We start from the raw sequence: 21,268 nt of genomic DNA, 5'->3' as shown, positions 1-21,268 counted from the left end.
TGTAATTACATAATTACAATACTTGTATATAATTACACTACTTGATTCTCACAGTTAGCATTTTAATTTAATTTGTACGTTAATTTTCCCCTTTACATTTGATCTAAAATACTTGAATAAAACACTATTTATTAAAATCTTGTAAATTACTTAAATTCAAAAGTAAATATGAAAATTCATAAAAACATCAAATTAAGTGCAACTTATTTTTTGCAAATCAGAACGATAAAATATAACTAACTAAGTTGTTTAATGATCGACAAGAAGAGCCACCTTCAACGATGGAGAGGTTTACCTTCTCCTTAAGATAACCTATTCTATCACGCATTTCTTCTCCTTCTTTATCCTTCATTACCTGTTTAATCACCTTCTCGATTCCCAACCTTTTGAACCCGTCCTCCAACAACATGCCAATCTTCCATACATCACTCACATATCTTGCGTTTATTGGTTGGTCAACAAAACATGGGGAACAAATCATGGGAACTCCTTCACATATGCTTTCTAATGTCGAATTCCATCCATTATGAGTCCAAAAACACCCTGTTGCAGGATGAGCTAGTACTTCCGGTTGAGGAGACCATTTTACTATACGACCCCTATCAGCCACTCTTTCAAGGAATTCTTCAGGCAATGACTCAAGCCATTCTGCACCTACAACCATCCCTGGTCGAACCACCCACAAAAACGGTAAACTTATATTAGCCAGCCCATGTGCCAGTTCTTGAAATTCTGACTTAGTTATACATGTGGCACTTCCAAAACTAACATACACTACTGAATTGGGAAGCTGTTTGTCTAGCCATGAGAGAATGGTTCGGTCTTGTTCGATCAAGCTGCTCGAAGATGCTGGGAAATATTTATGGAAAGGACCTAAAGTGAAACTTGGAACCCGTAAATCTTGGGAGATAGTTTCTAGAGCAGATTCTTCGAGTTCTTTGAAGGTGTTCCATATTATTCCTGAGGATGCCTTCATCTGATTAAGCATGTTGGTGAGTATTGTCTCCATACCTTGTGGGTTGGTTGTGATCTTCACAATGTCTTTGAATTTTAAAAGTGGATATTCTGGCACTGATGCTTCATAATCTGAATCTGAAAACATTAACCCCACATTTATGAAACCGTATGCAGTGGCGGACCCAGGATTTTTTGTCAATGGGGTCCCAATTTTTTCGATTTACAAAATTTTTCGGGTCGGTCGTTATTCGGGTCGGGTCGAGGCGAGGAACATAATAAAACACGGAACTATGGTGTCATTGGAAACGAGTAAGTAGAAAGAATCTAAATTAGAAACTAGATGAAACATACACTTTTAATTTATACCCGAAAAACATGAACGTAATCTATATATATGGTCTTACATAATTGACCAAAACATGAAAAAATAACTCTAACACAAATAAATGATTAATTATAATATACATACACAAGGTAAATAATAAAAGAATATGCAAAATCCATGTTAACATTATATATGTTGCATGGTGATAATGAGTATATGAAAGAAACTAACAAAAAGCACAAATACCCTAACTGAATAACTAAGACTAGGATATTAAAAAAACAACAAAAAAGGAGTATGGTGGGGCTTGAACCTACAACCTCTCACAAGTAAAACAAGGGACTTTCCACTGTACCAGTTCAATCCTAATAGTATGGGTTCCAAGTATTAATTTTTATGGGGTCCTTACAAAATTTAATATACCGTCTCTAAGTAATTTTTAAAAAACATCGGTGTCCCGGGACCCCGATCGGACCTATGTGGGTCCGCCCCTGACCGTATGTGTTTGGTGAACCAAAAGAATAATGCCACGGAATCATAGCCAGCATACCTGGATAGTCAATAACCATGCTCACATTGCATTTAGAAAATTGATCCCTCCCCCACACCACACACCTTACCTACTTTATTGGTACAAATGCATGCACATGACATTAGTTTTAACTTTATTGAGTATGACTCCAAACAAAAACACCCGCGAATTAAAGCAAAGAAGTGATATCAGAAATTGCCATTAGTAACGATATCAGAAGTGATATCATTAGTAACGACAACCTGTCAGAAGTTGTCATTGTTAATGACAACTTTTCAGAAGTTGCCATTAGTAATGACAACTTGACAAAAACATGGCAGAAGTTGCCATTAGTAATGGCAACCTGTCAGAAGTTGCCATTGGTAATAACAACTTATGCATTCTCAATAGAGTAAGTCTTACATTCCCTGACTAACCCTATAGGGTTTCTTTAAGTTGTCATTACTAACGGAGATTGCATTAATTTTGATTATTTTTCAAACCCATGCTTAGTTGTGAAAAGAATTTCTTAAACGGTATTAGTTATGTAAAAAACTCCAATATAAATGTATGAATTATTTTTATGATAGATAAATGATTTAAACAAATCTCTCTAGATATCCGTTTTGATGGCATATAAATCGCGCGCATTTCTTATTAGTACACGAGTATTTTTTGTAATTTGTTAACAAGGTCAAGTTAACCATCGGGCGAGTGTGGCCGAATTTCTTGAAGGCGCGGCCACAGGTCAAAAAATAACATGCCAGAGTCTTGCTCACCTTGTCACCACTTGAGAGTTATGCTAACTAACGTGATTTATAAACTAAAGACACCTAATCAAAAAAGTGCTGTATGTAATTTTTTTATTTTCTTAATTAATTAAAATTAGTAGGACAGACTCAATCATTTTCCTTTATTGGTACATGAAACTTAAAACTGTCTTATAATCATGCCATATAAAGTATTTAAACGAGTCGTATTCATGTTTGATACTTTTGTTAAGCGCGTTGCTTCAAACCTGTTAAACATGTTAAGACACGAATTGCCAGCCCTAATTGTGAGGATGTAAACATTATTACATTTTTCAAGTTTATGTCATAAAAGATGGATATTACAAAACAATCTTCTAGTTTAATATTGAAAAAACAATGGACATCGACTTTTATGTATGTAAAATTAAGAGTTAACCGACCTTGTTTTGTAAGCTTAAAGCAAGCCTCTTTAGAATAAAAGGGTAAAGCGTCATATGCAAGGGTGCAACCGATACTGCCTGTCCGGAGAGCGATCCGAGGCAGCTTCAGCTCATCGGCCACCGTTTGCGCAAAGTAGAAACCCGCATCCGTGATTACACAAGCAACCCTTTCTTCACCAGGTTCTGCCAACAACTTAGCCAGACACTCCCTAAACGGATCTACACAACTTTTATTTAGGTACTTAAGAAAATAGGTAGGGTCTGGAGTACCATGCACCTTGTCAGCGATCTCGCTAAACCCGTCCTTGATGGGCTTGAAGGTGAAGTGAGGATAGTTGGTATGATTAGGAGAGTTGTATTCGGTGTGCATAATGGTAATCTTGAAACCACGGGTGTGGAGAATGTTTGCTAACTGAAGCATGGGACTGATATGACCTTGGAAAGGTAGCGGAAACAATATTATTCTTCGGCTAACGCTTCTGTGATTCTCCATGTTCAAAATGTTCAAAGCCGAAGCAAGAAAAATGATCAAGTTAATGAATTGGTTTTCACATATTAGTATGTATTCATTAAATATTGCGCCCCTTACGGGACCAGTGGTAGCATACTAACATGTTACATGTGCAAGTGATTGTATCCAAATTGAATATGATGGCCGAAAACATAACATGACTGCTCGTGTTATTTTCATGAGTTTCTCGTGTCAAAATAGGAGCGCAGAGTATTATGAAAAATTTCCATTAATATGTAATGCAGATGATCATATAGACTACATGTACGTAAAGTGTAAACAGCTAGCTACAAGCTCAAATAAACGTGATTCTTTAGATCTTTAATGATATTATTATATAGTCATTTTATAGTATTTTAGTAGGTATTCTAAAGCTAGAATAGATTTCATTGATTGGTTGAAAAACTGTTTTTGATTATGTAAATTTTGTTTTTGTTTCCCCTTTGCTAATGTGGATTTTATAAAGTAAACAAAAAAAAGTTACTATGTGCCGAAGATATGGGTGCACATCTACGAGTCATCGTATTTATAAAATTTATATTTATATAAACTTGTTAAGGTTTGTAAAAGTATAAATATATAAAACTAATTAATCTAATAAAAAATAACTTTTACGTATTTAACATTAGTTTTAAGATGCACAATGGGTAATGGGATAAAGGGCTGTGTTTGCAACACATGATTTCAAATATATGTGGATTATGATTGATATGTTCGACAATAATGAATATATTAGTCATGTTCGGGTTAAAGATTTAACACATTAACTCCAAAACCCATCAGCCGACAAGGTGAAGAGGGTCTTGATATTTACCTTCATGTAACGCTTACACAATGCTTAATATATATTTATAATATTTAATTATATTGGGATGATTTTACACACTTGTGAAAATAAAAATAAAAAAGCCCACCTCAAGTTCATCGAGACAATAGCCATGGACTAAGATTCGCTTACTGTTGTTGATTCGGATTTCAAAATATTATTATTATTAATTATTATTATTATTATGAGAAGGTAGTTGAAGATATCGATTGATCACATCAATCAACGGCGGTTAGTTGGACACGTATACTGAATATCGTGGATGAGTTGGCGACATCATTTAGGCTATAGCAAATAAAGACAAGAGCAAATTACATCGTATATTCTTTATGTATGTCCAAAATTATATTAAAATCTGATCCTAATTAAGCCACCTATAAACACATTTTTATTTTTATTTTTCCTAAACCACTTAACATACAAAAATAAAGTCGACTTTTGTCACGACTAGAAACACTAAATAAATATAAATAAATTAGGATGGAAATCACTCAATGTATTTTATTTAAAATTAAAATCATTTGAAAATACAAGTTTCTCATTCAAAATTCTTTCATTGTGTTTTTCTTTCATAATGTATGGAGTTAGAACTCATTCTTTTAAAGTCAAAATGATGAAATATAATCAACTAAGTTGTTTAACGAGCGAAAGGAAGAGCCACCTTCGGCGAGGGAGAGGTTTACCTTCTCCTTAAGACAAGTTATTCTATCACGCATTTCTTGTCCTTCTTTACCTGTCATTACTCGTTTGATCGCCTTCTCAATTCCCACCCTTTTGAACCCATCCTCCAACAAAACGCCAATCTTCCAAACATCACTCACATACCTTGCATTTATTGGTTGGTCAACAAACCATGGGGAACAAATCATTGGAACACCTTCACATATGCTCTCTAATGTTGAATTCCATCCATTATGAGTCCAAAAACATCCTGTTGCTGGATGAGCTAATACTTCTTGTTGAGGAGACCATTTCACTATGCGTCCCCTCTCGCCCACTCTTTCAAGGAATTTTTCAGGCAACGACTCAAGCCATTCTGAACCAACAACCATCCCTGGTCGAATCGCCCACAAAAAAGGTAAACCCATATTATCCAAGCCATGAGCCACTTCTTGAAATTCTGACTCGGTTATGTATGCCACACTTCCAAAGCTAACATATACCACTGACTTGGAAGGTTGTTTGTCTAGCCATGAGAAAATAGTTCGGTCTTGCACGATCAAGCTGCTCGTAGACGCTGAGAAATACTTGTGGAATGGACCTAAAGTGAAGCTTGGAACAGGAAAATCTTGGGGGAGAGTTTCTAGTTCGCATTCTTCGAGTTCTTTGAAGGTGTTCCATATGATCCCTGATGATGCCTTCATCTGGCTAAGCATGTTGCTTGTAAAGTCTCCCATACCTTGTGGGTTGTTTGTGATTTTTACAACGTCTTTAAATTTCAAAGTTGGATATTCTGGCACTGGTTCTTCATAATCTGAATCTGAATCGTCGACCAACATTTAGGCAAGTATAAAAAAATATGTCATTAATCAAACTAGCTAAGTTAAAGAGTTGATTTATAAACTAAAAAAAAATACTCAAAAAGATATAATTGGGATATAAATAGTACTATTTTGAAATGCAAATAATCCTACATATGGGGATGAATTAGAATGAGATGGAAGTATTTGACACACCTTGTTTTGTAAGGTTAAAGTAAGCCTTTTTAGAGTAAAATGGTAACACATTATAAGCAAGGACACAACCAATACTGCTTGTCCTAAGCACTATCCGAGGTAGCTTCAAGTCATCTGCCACCGCTTGTGCGAAGTAGAAAACCGCATCGGTGATTACACAAGCAACCCTTTCTTCACCTGATTCCGCCAACAACGCAGCCAGACAGTCCCTAAACGAATCTACACAACTTTCATTTAGGTGCTTAAGAAAATAGTTAGTGTCGAGGTTACCAGGCAACTTGTCAGTGATCTCGGAAAACCGGTCCTTGATGGACTTGAAGATGAAGTGAGGATAGTTGGAAGGGTTAGGAGAGTTGTATTCGGTGTGTATAATGGTTATTTTGAAACCATGGGTGTGAAGTATGTTTGCTAGCTGAATCATGGGACTGATATGACCTTGAAAAGGTAGCGGAAACAATATTATTCGCTTGCACCGGACGGTGATACCGTGGCTTCCATTGGTCTCCATATTCAGTAAGGCTCAAAGTAGAGCCAAGAAGAATTGGAAGGATTAATGATTGGTTTTAACATATTAATTTACCTTCATATTATAACATGTATAAGTCCTTGTATCCAAATTGAATTTTGGCAAGTGACATTTCAACTACCTCTAGAACACATCACGTGATGATGGCTCGTACTACTTTTTCTATTTTGAAAAAATTGTTTCGCTTGGCTTGTCAAAATAGGAATGCTGAGTATGACTAACGTGACCGGAAAGTGTGGGTCACCCAACTAAGTTTAAACGTGACCTAAAATATAAGTGGTTTAACGTGACCTAAAAATACAGTATCTACTTTATATTACTATAAAATAAAAATAAATAATTAATAATAAATGTTAATTGGCCGGATTGTTTTGCACAACTAGTTTCAAACTATAAATCGTCAAATTAAAAATCAGACCGTATATTATTTTTGGTTTGAACGAATCGGTTTGAACGGTTTGATCGGTTCAATTCTAGAAAAGGGGATGGTTTCCTATGAAAAGTTCTAATATTGTAAAATTTTGGGTCGCAAATTCCTACATATTTGCAACATATCAAAGATAATAATCAATATAATCTCATGAATCATGGCTAGTCAAAGATTGAGATATTATCTTCATAAGTTATATTTTTCATATAATTATAATTAAATATATTCTCAGAATAAGATTCCAATTCTTATGTGTGTGTGTGTATCTTATTGTAATAGACAGCGTGTTTGATTATACTGCTCTTCTGATATTGCGGTTGTTTATCGTCTTCTCCAAATTATTCTATTATTGGATTTCCAACTAAAAATCCCTAATTTAATTTGATGAATATAGACAAAAATATATTTTTACACATTTTTTTTCGGTTTGAACAATTCTATCGTAGGAAAGAATACCTTTTTTTTTTTAATTCATTTGATATTTTTGTCTAGTTTTTTGCTAATAAAAGTAAACAATTAATATTACTATTTGTTGCAAAAAGTGAAAAGAGTGATACATATTACAAGTCTTCCGTTCGCAGCTTTCTCCGTTAATCACATAAAACAAAATGGTTACATGGATATAATCGCCTGTGTTTTTCTTCCTGGATATATGGAGTAGCAACTGACTTTTGCAACTCAAGAAAATGAAATATATTCGACTAAGTTATTTAACGACCAATAAGAGCCACCTTCAGCGAGGGAGAGGTTTACCTTCTCCTTAAAACAACTTATTCTCTCACGCATTTCTTCTCCTTCTTTACCCACCATCACTCGTTTAATCGCCAACTCGATGCCCACCCTTTCAAACCCATCCTCCAAATGCCAATCTTCAAAGTGTCACTCACACAAGCATTTATTGGTTGGTCGACAAAACACGAGAAACAAATCATGGGAACTCCTTCACTTATGCTCTCCAATGTTGAATTTCATCCATTATGATCAGTCCAAAAACATCCTGTTGCGGGATGAGCTAGTACTTCTCGTTGGGGAGACCACTTTACTATTTGACCCCTACACCCATTCTTTCTAGAAATTCTTCAGGCAACGACTCAGGCCATTCTGAACCAACAATCCATAAAAATGGTAAGCTGGCATTAATCAACCCATGTGCCACTTCTTGAAATTCTGACTTCGTTATACACGCAACACTTCCAAAACTAACATACACTACTGATTTGGGAGGTTGTTTGTCTAGCCATGTGAGAATGGTTCGGTCTTGTTCGATCAAACTGCTTGAGACCGCTGTGAAATACTTGTGGAATGGACCTAAAGTGAAGCTTGGAACCGGAAAATCTTGGGAGAGTCCTTCTAGAGTAGATTCATCGAGTTCTCTGAAGGTGTTCCATATTATCCCCGATGACGCCTTCCTTTGGTTGAACATGTTGGTAGCAAACTCCCCCATACCTTGTGGGTTGGCTGTGATCTTTATGATGTCTTTATATTTCAAAAGTGGATATTCGGGCACTGATTCTTCATAATAATCTGGAAACATTGGTCTAATATTTAGGAAAGTATAGAAAAAAATATATTTTTGCCAATCGGCCTAACCCCTTAAGACTTATGCTAGTTAAAACTAAAAAGCACCTAATTAGATATTTTTGCATTTAAACATTACGTTATCATCCTGTCAATTATATTCTGTTACTAGATTTTATGGTTATCTTATTAACGTGTCAGGTCACAATGCTTGCATATCTTTTATATAAAATACATTGATTACGTATATACATTGAAGTGTCAGTCAATACATAAAATGACAATGAAACATAAAAATTAAAATATTTATATAACATTAATTCATAATGTAATTAGCTTGCAAGATTGAACAACAAATTATTTGGGTTTGCATTAATTGAATCAAGTGATCTTTATTATATGCATAAATAAAAGTAGTAATAATAATAATAATAATAATAATAATAATAATTAATAAGAACGTGTCTAGGTCACAAAGCTTAGGCATTTTTATTAAGGCATAACACCCTACAGAGACTCCATCCACTACAAATGGTTTAAATATCAACATTGAAATTTTAAAGTTAAAAAGTAAAAACATTAAAAGGCTAAATGGTAAGAAAAAACCATCCCTAATCGAACCATTCTTTCTAGGAATTCTTCAAGCAACGACTTGAGCCATTCTGAACCAACAACCATCCCTGGTCGAACCACCCACAAAAATGGTAAGCTGGCATAAATCAACCCATATGGCACCTCTTGAATTTTGACTACATTAAGGTGTGCTCACAACCTGTTCGGCGAGCCTTATTTGGCTGCCTGTATTAGCTATGGTTTTTATTTTAAGGTGTGCTCACAACCTGGTCGACGAGCCTTGTTTGGTTGTTTGTAGTAGCTATGGTTTTTTTTAAGGAGTGCTCACAGCCTGTTCAACAAAATGCCTCTGATGCTGATTTTTGTTGTTTGCTTTTTTTTTTAGAAGCTGTACGTTCATTTTTCAACATTCTTGCTCCATGAGTCTTATTTGGTTGTTCGTTTTAGGTTGCGTGTGATTGATAATGCTATATTTAATACAGATATTTGAACAATTTGCTAATTGAACATTTAGCTGACTGATCTTATTTTCATGTTTGTGTTAGGCATTGTAGATCTAAGGTGCTAGTATTGTACTAAGAATTGCAAGAAACACAAGACGAGAACATCAATAAAAGACAGGTTCTCTTTCAGCATAGTAATAACATGTTGGATAAAGCTTAGAAAAATATGCAATTGACCATTTGCTGGCCAACCCATTTTTTTTCAGGAAGACATAAACAAGATAGAAGTTGCAAATGTTTTGGCACTAAAACTTCTCGAAAGATATGATTACTCGGTTTTAGCAATGAAGATAAATCGACTCACTTATCAGGAGGTATCCTACGTGGCAATTACACACATTTGAAACTTTGGTTTTATTTCATATAAAAATAGGTTTTTTAGTTGAATCTTCTTTACTGTTTGTTGATTGCAAGAAGGCAAAGGTTTATGTTCAACTAGCTATCTGAATTTTATACATGGCTGGTGCAAACGTTAGAACCATGTATAAATTCAATATGATTTTAACAGTTTTACTGGTATTACGCTTAAATGTCTAATTTTTTAGACCAAAATGTCCACTTTAGCCAACACAATTCGCAAAATGTACATTCAAAATTTCAAACCTCACCGGCTTCACTATGTCCACCCCAAAACCAACCGGGCCACCTATTTATTCTACGCCAGTTATCGACCACCATGTGTATAAAAACTGTCCAGAATGTTTCCGCCGGCTGCCTCCTTTTCTAACCGCCTGACAAAAATGTTTCCGGCTCCGCCTGGTTATTTCAAAACCTGGCGTCTTGTGAATTTTTCTAGGCGTTTGGTGGATTTTTTATGGGTGGTTCAGCCTGGGTTTGTTAATGGTTTAATAAGGGTTGAACAACTGCCTGACGCAACTGCTCTCAACAGTTGAGTCTAGAGTTTAAATGGATGAGATCAAATGATGGAGACTTTGAACGGCCAGAATCAACCCAGAATGTGGTAACACTCTTATTATGGCCATATGATATATAATTTGTACGCTTTTCCAACACGCGCTAAAATGTGTTGGGTTATGTAGTGAGCCTAAGTTTGTGCATCACAAATAAAAAACATTATGATATTATGTAATCTTAAATCATTTAAATTCATAAGAAAAAATTACAAATTTTGTCCTTTTAAATATGTAAAATTATGGATCGGATCCTTTTCAAAATGAGTTTCACTCGTTATCCTTTATTTGCTTGTTTTGCTCGTTTTTTGTCCTTTACACTAACGGTCATCCAATAATCCAGTTAGGTATTGGCATGTGCCAAACATGTGAGGGCAACTATAGCTTTCATTGCTTTATTTTTTGCGTCTTTCGGTATATTTGGTTACTTTGCGTTTGGTGATGAGACGAGATATTAGATATTATTACTACTAATTTATGCAAGGGCAACTGAGCAGCGTGGTCCAGCTGGGTCTTTGCATGAATCTTTTTTTCACTTTTCCATTAATAATGAACCCTATATTTGAAGTATTTGAGAGGATGCTTTGTGAATGGAGGCTTAGTTTGGTGATCGGAGATGGATAGGATCCCGGTTTTAACTTTGTTGGCTAAAAGAAATATTGCAGTAGTGTCTTTGGGTTGCTTGGCGTGTGGTTTGTTGGATGAAACGACTGAGCACATTTTTGTCTCGTGCAGTCTCGCTCAATCTGTGTGGCAGGCGATATCCATGTGGTGTAATGTCCCTCAGATGTTTGCTTTTAGCGTCCGAGATATTCTTGATATGTATAGGTATACCAAGTTCTCTAAAAGAAAGGCGAAAGCGTTTTCATGCGATTTGTCTCGTTACGTTATGGTATTTATGGAAGGCTAGAAATGAAATGGTGCATGATGGGTTGCCGGTAACAGTCGGTACGGTGGTGGATAACGCAAAGACTCTAAGCTTCCTTTGGGTAAGTAATAGATCAAAGGGGCTTTCAGTTTTGTGGACGGACTGGGTCCGTTTTGTTGTATAAAGGTTGGGGTTGATGTCCATATTGGTGTATCCAGGTTGAGTCTAGTAACTTACTGGGCTATTTTGGTTGTCTGTTGTATTTTCTATTATGCCTAATAATATTTTGTTTTTGTTTGCCGTTCAAAAAAAAAGTTTGATGATCTGTGTGTTGGTGGCGGTAGTGTAAGTGGCAGTTACAGGTGGTGGCAATGCTGGTCAAAGTGGTGGTGGGTCAGGGTTGAAGATTGTTTGATGAAGTAGATGATTTGATGATGACGAGAACAATCAACATAGTATTAATTTTGTATATATAATAATAAATAAATAAATATTGGAACTTACCTTTTTGCCCTTGGAACATGTCGAGACAAAAATCGAGTTTTATAAATCCAATAAAACTCCCCCGATCAACTTTTGCAACTCAATTGCCTTTCGGAATTCTCTCTGGTGCACTTGAAATTGTTCAATGAACAGAGGGCGTTTAGGTTTAGGTTTACTTCGGTCAATAAGTTTCCTCTGATTGGATCGATGGTGTTGTTGCTAATGTGTTAGAGGGAATTGTTCGGTGTTATTTATTGAAACAATATGAGGTTTGATTTTTAAACTGATTTATGGACTGCACGCCAAATGCTTGATGAAATGTCTAGCATAGAATTTATATGTTTCTGACTATTATTTAAATTTGGGTTTGCAGAGCAAGTTACTGCATCAGATTGCTTGAATGAACGTCTTGCTGCTTGCTTCCCATCATGGAGTCCCTATGATATTAAATGTTTACTTTTTCTTTCTAAGTTTTACTTTCGCTTCCACTATGTTAAACCGGTAAAAAGGATTATGTGTTAAAAGAATTGGTTCATTGGTCGGCCCCCAAAACAAGTTCTTAGTTAATAGTAATAATTAATACAAAGTATGCAAAAAAAAAAAAAAAAGTGTTAAGTGTGATAATGAATAATGTTGTTGAGAATGTTAGAGAATTTGGTTGGGTCTAAACAGGTTGGCTCGGGTTAACTATTCACACTAACTTGATTTCACCATTAGTTATTTTGGAGTCTTGATTGTTACAAATGTGTTTGTTAATGTTCGATTTTTCCCTTCACAGCAGGTCTCTACTACGGTTAAGGCAGTGCATCGAATTTTGTGATTTTGGTCCTTGAAGATTAAGGTGCGATTTTGTTCCCACGTTATAGTTTTTTTTCTTTTCCGTAACTATATGATATTTTTACATGTTATAGTTGCAATAGGTGGATTTTAAACCCGTGCTCAGGGAACTATTGGCAACTCATCCAGGATTCAATATTGGGAACTATTCGCAACTCATTTGGTATGTGTATTTGCTTGAGTTTTTAAAGTAGTGGTATTTGCGTATTTGCTTCAACTGTTGTTGGTTCTAAACATTGTAGTAGATCATATGAAACGATGAAAGTCTCGGTTTGGTCATGTGATCTCCTACTTAACCAGTCAACCATGAATCACTCTATTTAAACTGATGAACCCTAAACTGATAATCCTCCTCTTCTCTTGAAGAGGTAGGTCCCAGCAGAGCCCAGTTGGACCCGCAAGACTCACCTTCAAAAGAGACGTCTGCGCAGAAACCAACTGGATACGCAGGACCCACCATGCTCAGAGACGTGACGTCCTTACGCGCAGTACGCAAGCTGTTCCCGCAGGAAATGCCTCCCGATGGTGAAGTACTCTGCCTGTTCCCGCAGCTGCGAATACAAGCCATCAGGGAAGGCCACCCGCGCAGCAAGGCTACACGCACAAGGCACTTAGCTCTCAAATCACAGTGTCACCTGAAGGAATGAGCAAAGCCGGGAACAATCCCGCACAAGGGCGGGAGGGGGAATACTCCCGCCCAAATAAGCCAGTCCGTACGATACGGGAAGATCTTCTGTACTGTACCTGACGAGGTATGGGCAAAAGATCTGACTAAAGATACGACAGCTTATTGACAACAGTATGGCGAGCAACATGCTCTTGTACTGTATGTCACTGTTAGCCGCTGCCTACTCACCAACTCCTGTCATACCACGTGCATAGCCGGCAGTTGGTGGAAAAGGAATAGTACACAGCAGGCCTGGTCACTATCAGCCGCTGCCTACCCACCAACTACCAGCAGGGCACGTGCGTAGGTCACAGTTGGTAGAACAGGAATACTATTCAGCCGGCCACACCTCCTTGGAAACCTACCTTCGGCTATAAATACCCCAAATGGTATGATCATCATATCTTATCACATTATCATCATATTATACCTGATATCTGCTCTAGCAATCTCTTAATATACATTTATATTTAAAGAGCAATCTAGTCTGATTCTCACGCCGGAGGGTGGTCACAAGGAGGAACCCCCCCTTCTCATTGACAAGCTCACGGTGTCTGTTTTGCAGGTTATCAGAAGAACCATCTTTTCTGGGTCTAACCCCTCGTGGGAAACATCTATCTAACCCCCAGGTTACCCGTAATCTGCCCGGGGTCCGGTTAGTGTTTCTTCATTGGCGCCATCCGTGGATAAAAGCTAGAACTTCATTTCTTTTCAGTTTTTTCAAACTTCTGGAAAGATGGTTAAAGAAACTCCGGTAACCACAACCCCAGCTACTGGGGGGAATACCGGCGACTACACAGTTTTTACAAACACTACCCCGGTTACCCAAGCCGGGGCAAGTGAAGTAAATTTTACGAACACTACCCCAGTTACCCAAGCTGGGGCAAGTGCAATAAATAATCGCTCACTGGGATTCACCGATACCCAGTTAGAGAAACGAACAAGGTTCCCCCGCCAAACACTCGATGAAGTTAAGGCATGGGCGGAGGCACGTCAGAAGGAATTCCAAGCTGAGTTGGACGAACGCTTGCGTTCCGTCCAACAGGCTGACGAATTCGAAGAATACTTGGACGATGACTCGGAGGAATCCGACACCGACGCGAACCCTCGCCATAGGGCAAAAGGGAAGCGTAAGGAAACGGACTCCCAACCGAGAAGGCGTTTTGGAGAAGCCTTCAAACCAAAAAACCCAGGTGGAAGTCCACGTGACTTCTCCAAAACATTCAGACCAACTGTGGCAAATGCGGGAACGTCCAAATTTGCAAGGGACATTGCGGAAGCAATAGCCCCAAAAAGTGCCAAACAGATGTCCAACATCGGCACTTATGATGGTATATCTGATCCAGACGATCATTTGAACAGATTCATAGCGGGGGCAACCGTCAGCAATTGGACGGAACCTACGTGGTGTTACATGTTCCAAATGACGCTTGTTGGGCCAGCTAGAGCGTGGTTCGATCGTCTAACGGTCAACCACATCTACGACTGGGCAGACTTCCAACAGAAGTTTAGCCATCACTTAGCCAACAACGAAAGTATACCGAGGAGCAATGGACAATTCTCAAATGCATTCGAGAGGAAGATGAATCTTTGCTAGACTTCATCACTCGCTTCAACTCAAAGAAGCTTAGTCTGGGTAATATCAGCGAAGATCTTGTTCGCGCTGCTTTCATCCAGGGCGCGAACGACCCAGAGCTCATCCGCACCTTAACGGGTAAAGATGGCATGCCATCCACATGGGATGCCATCATGACAGCAGCTAAACGCTTTGCGGAAACGGAGAAGCAACTGGGTAGAGATCTCCCACAGAGCACAAACCTCTACACCCAGAAAACAAGAGAAGACAACGTCCTTACCGCCCGATTAAACAAAAAGCGGAAGCTAGGCATTTGGCAGTCAAGGGTAAACTTTGACACCTCATCCGGCTTGCAACATCGGTTAGGCGGAAGGGATAACGTACGGTCGAACCATAACTCCAGATGGACGCCACTCACCAAAAGCGTCACCGAGATATTCGCCACCGAGGAGCTCCCATGGCCAAAGGCTCCAATAATCCGACATCGTCCCAATGCTGATCGGAGCAAATACTGTGACTTTCACAGGACAAAAGGCCACAACACTGAAGAATGCACAGACGTAAAGGACATGGTCGAAGCATTCGTCAGAGATGGGACGCTCGCGCACCTCGTGGCGCAATGAACGCTGAGCAGGCTGATCCATGTAGAACCCCAGCTGGGGAAAACACGAATAAAAATTCCAGCTTCAATGTGGAGACTACATGCTGCGTAAAGAACGAGATCCCGAACCAGGTGCATATCGGCTCGATGGCACTCCCATCCCAACAACATGGAAGGGAGCTCAATTACACAGTTTGCATGTAGATCAATTCCAAATTTGTAAAGAAAAGGCCCAGAGCCACTTCTAATGGAAATGATTCTCCTTAGAACATCGACGCTGATGATTTCACATTTATACTTTTATGAACTTTGAACACGAATATGCCGGTTTTCACCGCATAATTACGTGGAAAGTCGTTGCGTGGGGAAGGCGGCAAAACCCGCATAAACCCAAAAAACGGCAAACCTTCACGCAGGTCAGTTGAAGGGGAAAAGTTCAGTCATCCCACTAAATGAAAGTGCCGGTCTATCCGCATGAATCATGATAGAGGAAACTTAACACTAACCTATTAACAACCGCGCGTCGAACGGTTAATTTATTCAACACTAATATGCCGGTTTTCACCGCATAATTATGTGGAAAGTCGTTGCGTGGGGAAGGCGGCAAAACCCGCATAAACCCAAAAAACGGCAAACCTTCACGCAGGTCAGTTGAAGGGGAAAAGTTCAGTCATCCCACTAAATGAAAGTGCCGGTCTATCCGCATGAATCATGATAGAGGAAACTGAACACTAACCTATTAACAACCGCGCGTCGAACGGTTAATTTATTCAACACTAATATGCCGGTTTTCACCGCATAATTACGTGGAAAGTCGTTGCGTGGGGAAGGCGGCAAAACCCGCATAAACCCAAAAAACGGCAAACCTTCACGCAGGTCAGTCATAGGTAAACTTTGGTCAGCTAAATGAAAGTGCCGGTCCTAACCGCACAAATCATGAGAGGAAACCGAACCTATTGACAACCGCGCGTCGAACGGTTAACTTATTCAAAACAGAGAATTTCTAACAAAAGGATGAGAAAAACCTACACGCAGGTTAGATGAAGGTAAAGTTTAGCCATCCTACTAAGTGCAAGTGACGGTCCTACCCGTACAATCACGAAAGAGGAAGCGAAACTTCAACCTATTATCTACCACGTTCAAAGGTTAACTTATCCTAAACACTTAGAAATTTCAAAAAAGATGAGGAAAACCTCCACGCAGGTTAGATGAAGGTAAAGTTTAGCCATCCTACTAAGTGCAAGTGACGGTCCAACCCGCACAATCACGAAAGAGGAAGCGAAACTTCAACCTATTATCTACCACGTTCAAAGGTTAACTTATCCTAAACACTTAGAAATTTCAAAAAAGATGAGGAAAACCTCCACGCAGGTCAGATGTAGGTAAAGTTTAGCCATCCTACTAAGTGCAAGTGACGGTCCTACCCGCACAATCACGAAAGAGGAAGCAAAACTTCAACCTATTATCTACTACGTTCAAAGGTTAACTTATTCTACACTTGGAAAATTGCTAATTTAAACTAAAGTATGCAAGTCATATAACGTTTATAAAGCAAGGAATCCAGAGAAAGTAGCGGTCTTACCCGCACAAAGATTTATATTTCACAATGATTCATTACAAGAATGGCCGGGTAACTACCCGCCTACAAGAAAATAAATCTATACAAGCTAAATCTATCCTAGCAGTGGGAAGGGATCTTCAGGATCAAGCTTCAGGGCCACTTCCACTTGGACCAGCACCATCAGTAGAGCGTGGCAGTTCAAGGAAAGCTTTAAGGATAGTTAGCCCATCATCAGCAGCAGTAACTTCGTTTACCTTCTCCACCACCGGATGCGGGAAGGCGGCATACTGATTCACTGCTTGGTCGTATACAGCTTCAGTATCTACATCAAATAAAGGGAAGTTGGAAGGCGGGATGCCTTTCTCAACGAACCCTAGACCAAGCAGGAAGCCGGCCTTTTCCCCATCCTCGTGAGAAGCGTTGAGGGCTGCGCTCATAGCATCGTCATAAGACGTCTCCGTGAAGACCCGATGCACAACCTACAAAAAAGAAAATATACAAGTATTAGAACCTTTTCTATTTACAAAGAAAAGCGTAAAGACATGGAAAGCATACCTGAGACAACGCTTCTCGAAGAAGCCATTCCTTGGCAACCAGAGCCTCCTGGAGGGTAGCTTGAGCTTCGTTACGGGCGCGTTCGGCTTCACTCTTGTTGAGGTTGGCAAGCAACACTTCCTTTGCAGCAGCCTCTTCGACGCCCTTTAGCTTCCGCTCAGTATGGTCAAGCACCCCCCTCTGGTCCAAGATCTCCTGGAGCTTTTTGGCGTCTTCCATCGCCAAGGCATCATGAGCCTGCTGGAGAGCCTCTAATTTGGCCTTAAGCTCCTCATTCTCCACGCGTAGAGGCTCAGCAACAGCTTCAGCCTTGGTGGCCCTCTCGGTTGCGTTCCGTGCAGTTTCCTTAGCCAGCCGAAGCTGTTCATTAACAGCTTGGGCAGCCTTGGAACGGGCCTCGAGCCGGGCCTGAACTTCAACCTCGAGGGCCTTGAAGGCCTTCTCCTTCTCCGCAGCCACTGCGGTAAGTCTTTTGTTCTCCTCCCGGACAGCCCGAGCCTGAGCTACTTCTTGAAGGCGAGCTGCTTTTAACTTGTCGTTTTCACGACAAAGCAGCTCGACGCGCGGCTGCATCCGGGCCAGGAGAACCCGAAGCTCATTGGTTAGCCTACCCTCCTGGTAGCTAGCCATGGCTTCCCCCAACGCACCGCTGGGAGCTGCATGACGAGCCCAGTCCACGCACTTCACAGGCGTGCGAAGGGTTGTTCCTCGGCGGATGTTCCATCTTGGAAAATACACTTCATTGGAATCCGACACTGCAAAAAACAAAGAGCAGTTAGGAAAAGATGATATATATAAAAAAAATAATAATAATAATATAGGCCAAAAGAACCCTACGCACCTGTAGGGTCAATAACAGGCCGATAGCCGCCGAACCCATCACCTGAACCCAAAGGAAATCCATCCAAAAGGTCAGGCAGATGGGAAGGAGGCAGAGGTTGGCGATAAGCCCCATGCATACCTGAAGGATCGGCCGTCGTTGCCGATGACGGAGTCATGGTAACAGCCGCCGCGGTCACCGCTGCGGAATCCGCAGCAAAAGTAACCGCCGGCTCAGTGAAAGATGCGGTAAAAATGGCACTGACAGCCGGCGGTGACGTCATCACAGCTGGAACAGTCGGCTCAACGGAGTGAGCAACTGAACCAGCGGAAGCAGGCGCAGGCGCAGCCGCCTGGGTCGTCGCCTCAGGTAGGCTGACCAAGCCTACCGTCATGGGCGGAGGGGTACTCCTCTGCGCTCCACCCTGGAATGCGTCAACATCCACGCCTGCACAAAGAAGATAAAGTGTTAATGATAGAAAGCTATGAAGTTAAAAGATAAATAAAGTTTGTACTTACGGGTTTTCTTGAGCCTAAATGTACGGACAGGCGGGGATGAACCCGATGGAGCCGGCCTCTTCACGCCGCTCACCATTGTCATCCTGGGATCTCCGGAGGTGACAGTTGTCGCAGCCTCCGGAGCGGTGGTCTTATCACCACCGGGATTCCCCGCCACCTCTTCGCTCTCGGTCTCCGAATCAGACCGAGGCACCGGATCGGCAGTGGAGGCCACCTTCTTCTTCCCCTTCCCGCCGGCAGCCTTCTTCTTCCGCACCAACGGAGGACCATCTGCGGATTCCTCATCAGAACATAAGATTAGAGGAATTCCAGCAGAGGTTTCAATATTGAGGGGTCGAGGGTTGAATAGCGCCTTACCTGGACGCCTGGCGCTAAGGATCTCGTGGCCTAACGGGTAGACCTCCACGAACCGATCCGCCGTTTGTTCTAGGATGGGCAACTCGTTCTCGTCTAGAGCGCGAGTACCCATCCGAGCGGGACCGTCAGCCTCCCGCGGGTACATGAGCGACTGCAAGTCGTTCCCCCCTGAAATAAACAGGAAAGAAGTTAGAAGAGATTCTAAATCAACAAAAAGAAACAAAGCATACCGTAAGGAACAGAGTTCGAACCGTATTCGAGGACGATCGGGATCTTTCGCGCATCCGCATCCTTCCACACCCGGCTCATCCCGAGCATCACCATCCCGGACTCCGCAAACCGGTAAACCGGAGATTGGACTCGGGATATCTTCGAGAACCATTCCGCCTCCTGGTAGTTTGAGGCGTGACGGCTGGGAAGTGCTTGCCCATTCTTGAATTTCATGGCAAGGGGGATGGCGCGAGCGGAGATGTAGAAGAACTCCCGCTTCCACGAGCGAAGACTGCGCTCGGTTGCGCAACTCTTCAAACCCTTAATCCGGGTTATCAGCGTATACCACCCCTGGATGCACCTCCAAGAGTTGAAGGTCATCAGGCGGTCAACATAGGGCTCAATGCCCAGAATCCGGCACACCCACTCGAAGTGGCGAATCTTGGCGATCGCCATCGGGTGCACCTCGGTCAGGTGTACACCGTGCCTCTCCAGGACACGGTACACAAACTTTGTCAATGGGAACCTAAGATTCCCATAAACAAAGAATGCAGCATATACCCCGATCTTGCCTCTGGGGGCATCATACACCGTCTGATGGGGTTCAGGAAACTCAGGCTCGAGAGACTCGAGCATGAACTTCCTGACGATGTACTGATACAGATCGACAGGCAGAGCACACTGGCACTCGCCAGCAGTACTCTTGTCATCGGCGAACACCCCAGCCTCCTGGGCTGTAGATTCGAGATCACGAGAAGACATCTTGCAGATGAAAGAAGAAAACGATTTCAAGGGAATGACTCGACTGAAAAGATGAGTATTCGCCGGAAATCGTTTTAAAGATGAAGAGAAAAGTGAAAGTGTGGATTACAAAGAACCCTCTCCCCCTTTATATACTAATCGCAATTAATGCGATGCATTTAATGCGGAAGAGAGAGAAATCGAAGGTGCAATGAAACTATGACACGTGGCAAAAAGCAAGCTGGCAACAGCTGTTGAAAGGACGCGTACCATTAATTTCGCGGCCACGCGCCTGAAAAGGCGTATGGAATGACCATGTACTGTCACGTCACCATAACTTCCTGCACGTCCTGACACAGTCAGAAGAAACCGTCGCACGACGTTTCAGAGGTTTGGACTGTTCTTATCCTTTCACCAACTCTTCGAATTTCAAAATTCAAAAAGATTCAAAAGTAAGCGGGAAAATACCCCTTACCTTGGCAACCAAGTAACCGTAAGACGGATGCGGGTACAGTGTTAAGGCAAAACCCTTCACATACCTAGCACCCGCAGGGAATTGAAGCCAAGAATACCTTGGCAACCAAGTAACCGTAAGACGGATGCGGGTACAGTGTTAAGGCAAAACCCTTCACATACCTAGCACCCGCAGGGAATTGAAGCCAATAATACCTTGGCAACCAAGTAACCGTAAGACGGATGCGGGTACAGTGTTAAGGCAAAACCCTTCACATACCTAGCACCCGCAGGGAATGGACGCCAGGAATACCTTGGAAGTAAAGTAACCGTAAGACGAGCGCGGGTACAGTGTTAAGGCAAAACCCTTCACATACCTAGCGCTCCGCAGAGAATTGAAACCAAGAAGGATCTTCTGGACAATGCTTGCGTAAACGGAAATAACATCCCCGCATAGCGGGAACGTCGAGAACTACGTTGTTTGAAGCTCCAGGATGGAATTGGTGGTTTTAACATAATTGATCACTATGTTCAAAACTACCAAAACCTCATGGAGAATCCA

The 21,268-nt window shown here is 40.9% G+C and overlaps 2 protein-coding genes and 1 pseudogene across 2 annotated transcripts; all 3 read right to left on the bottom strand.

The window, feature by feature from the left end:
• Positions 1–199: 199 nt before the first annotated feature.
• LOC143560327 (UDP-glycosyltransferase 76B1-like) lies at positions 200–3,545 on the bottom strand. Its single transcript, XM_077048652.1, has 2 exons — positions 2,986–3,545; positions 200–1,092 (listed from the first exon to the last, which is right to left on the bottom strand). Exons 1-2 carry the CDS (start codon positions 3,476–3,478, stop codon positions 218–220), a joined length of 1,368 nt encoding a protein of 455 aa, XP_076904767.1. The 5' UTR covers positions 3,479–3,545; the 3' UTR covers positions 200–217.
• Positions 3,546–4,902: 1,357 nt separating this feature from the next.
• On the bottom strand, positions 4,903–6,517 carry LOC143560346 (UDP-glycosyltransferase 76B1-like). The gene is made up of 2 exons (XM_077048664.1): positions 5,999–6,517; positions 4,903–5,802 (listed from the first exon to the last, which is right to left on the bottom strand). Exons 1-2 carry the CDS (start codon positions 6,504–6,506, stop codon positions 4,928–4,930), a joined length of 1,383 nt encoding a protein of 460 aa, XP_076904779.1. The 5' UTR covers positions 6,507–6,517; the 3' UTR covers positions 4,903–4,927.
• Positions 6,518–7,996: 1,479 nt separating this feature from the next.
• LOC143560357 (UDP-glycosyltransferase 76G1 pseudogene) lies at positions 7,997–8,488 on the bottom strand (annotated as a pseudogene).
• Positions 8,489–21,268: the final 12,780 nt, after the last annotated feature.

The sequence above is a fragment of the Bidens hawaiensis genome, unplaced genomic scaffold (assembly GCF_021521415.1).
Source record: "Bidens hawaiensis isolate Kalapana, Puna unplaced genomic scaffold, B.hawaiensis_p1.1 tig00020325_1, whole genome shotgun sequence".
NCBI lineage: Eukaryota > Viridiplantae > Streptophyta > Magnoliopsida > Asterales > Asteraceae > Bidens > Bidens hawaiensis.
This window is presented reverse-complemented; position numbering and strand designations above follow the sequence as displayed.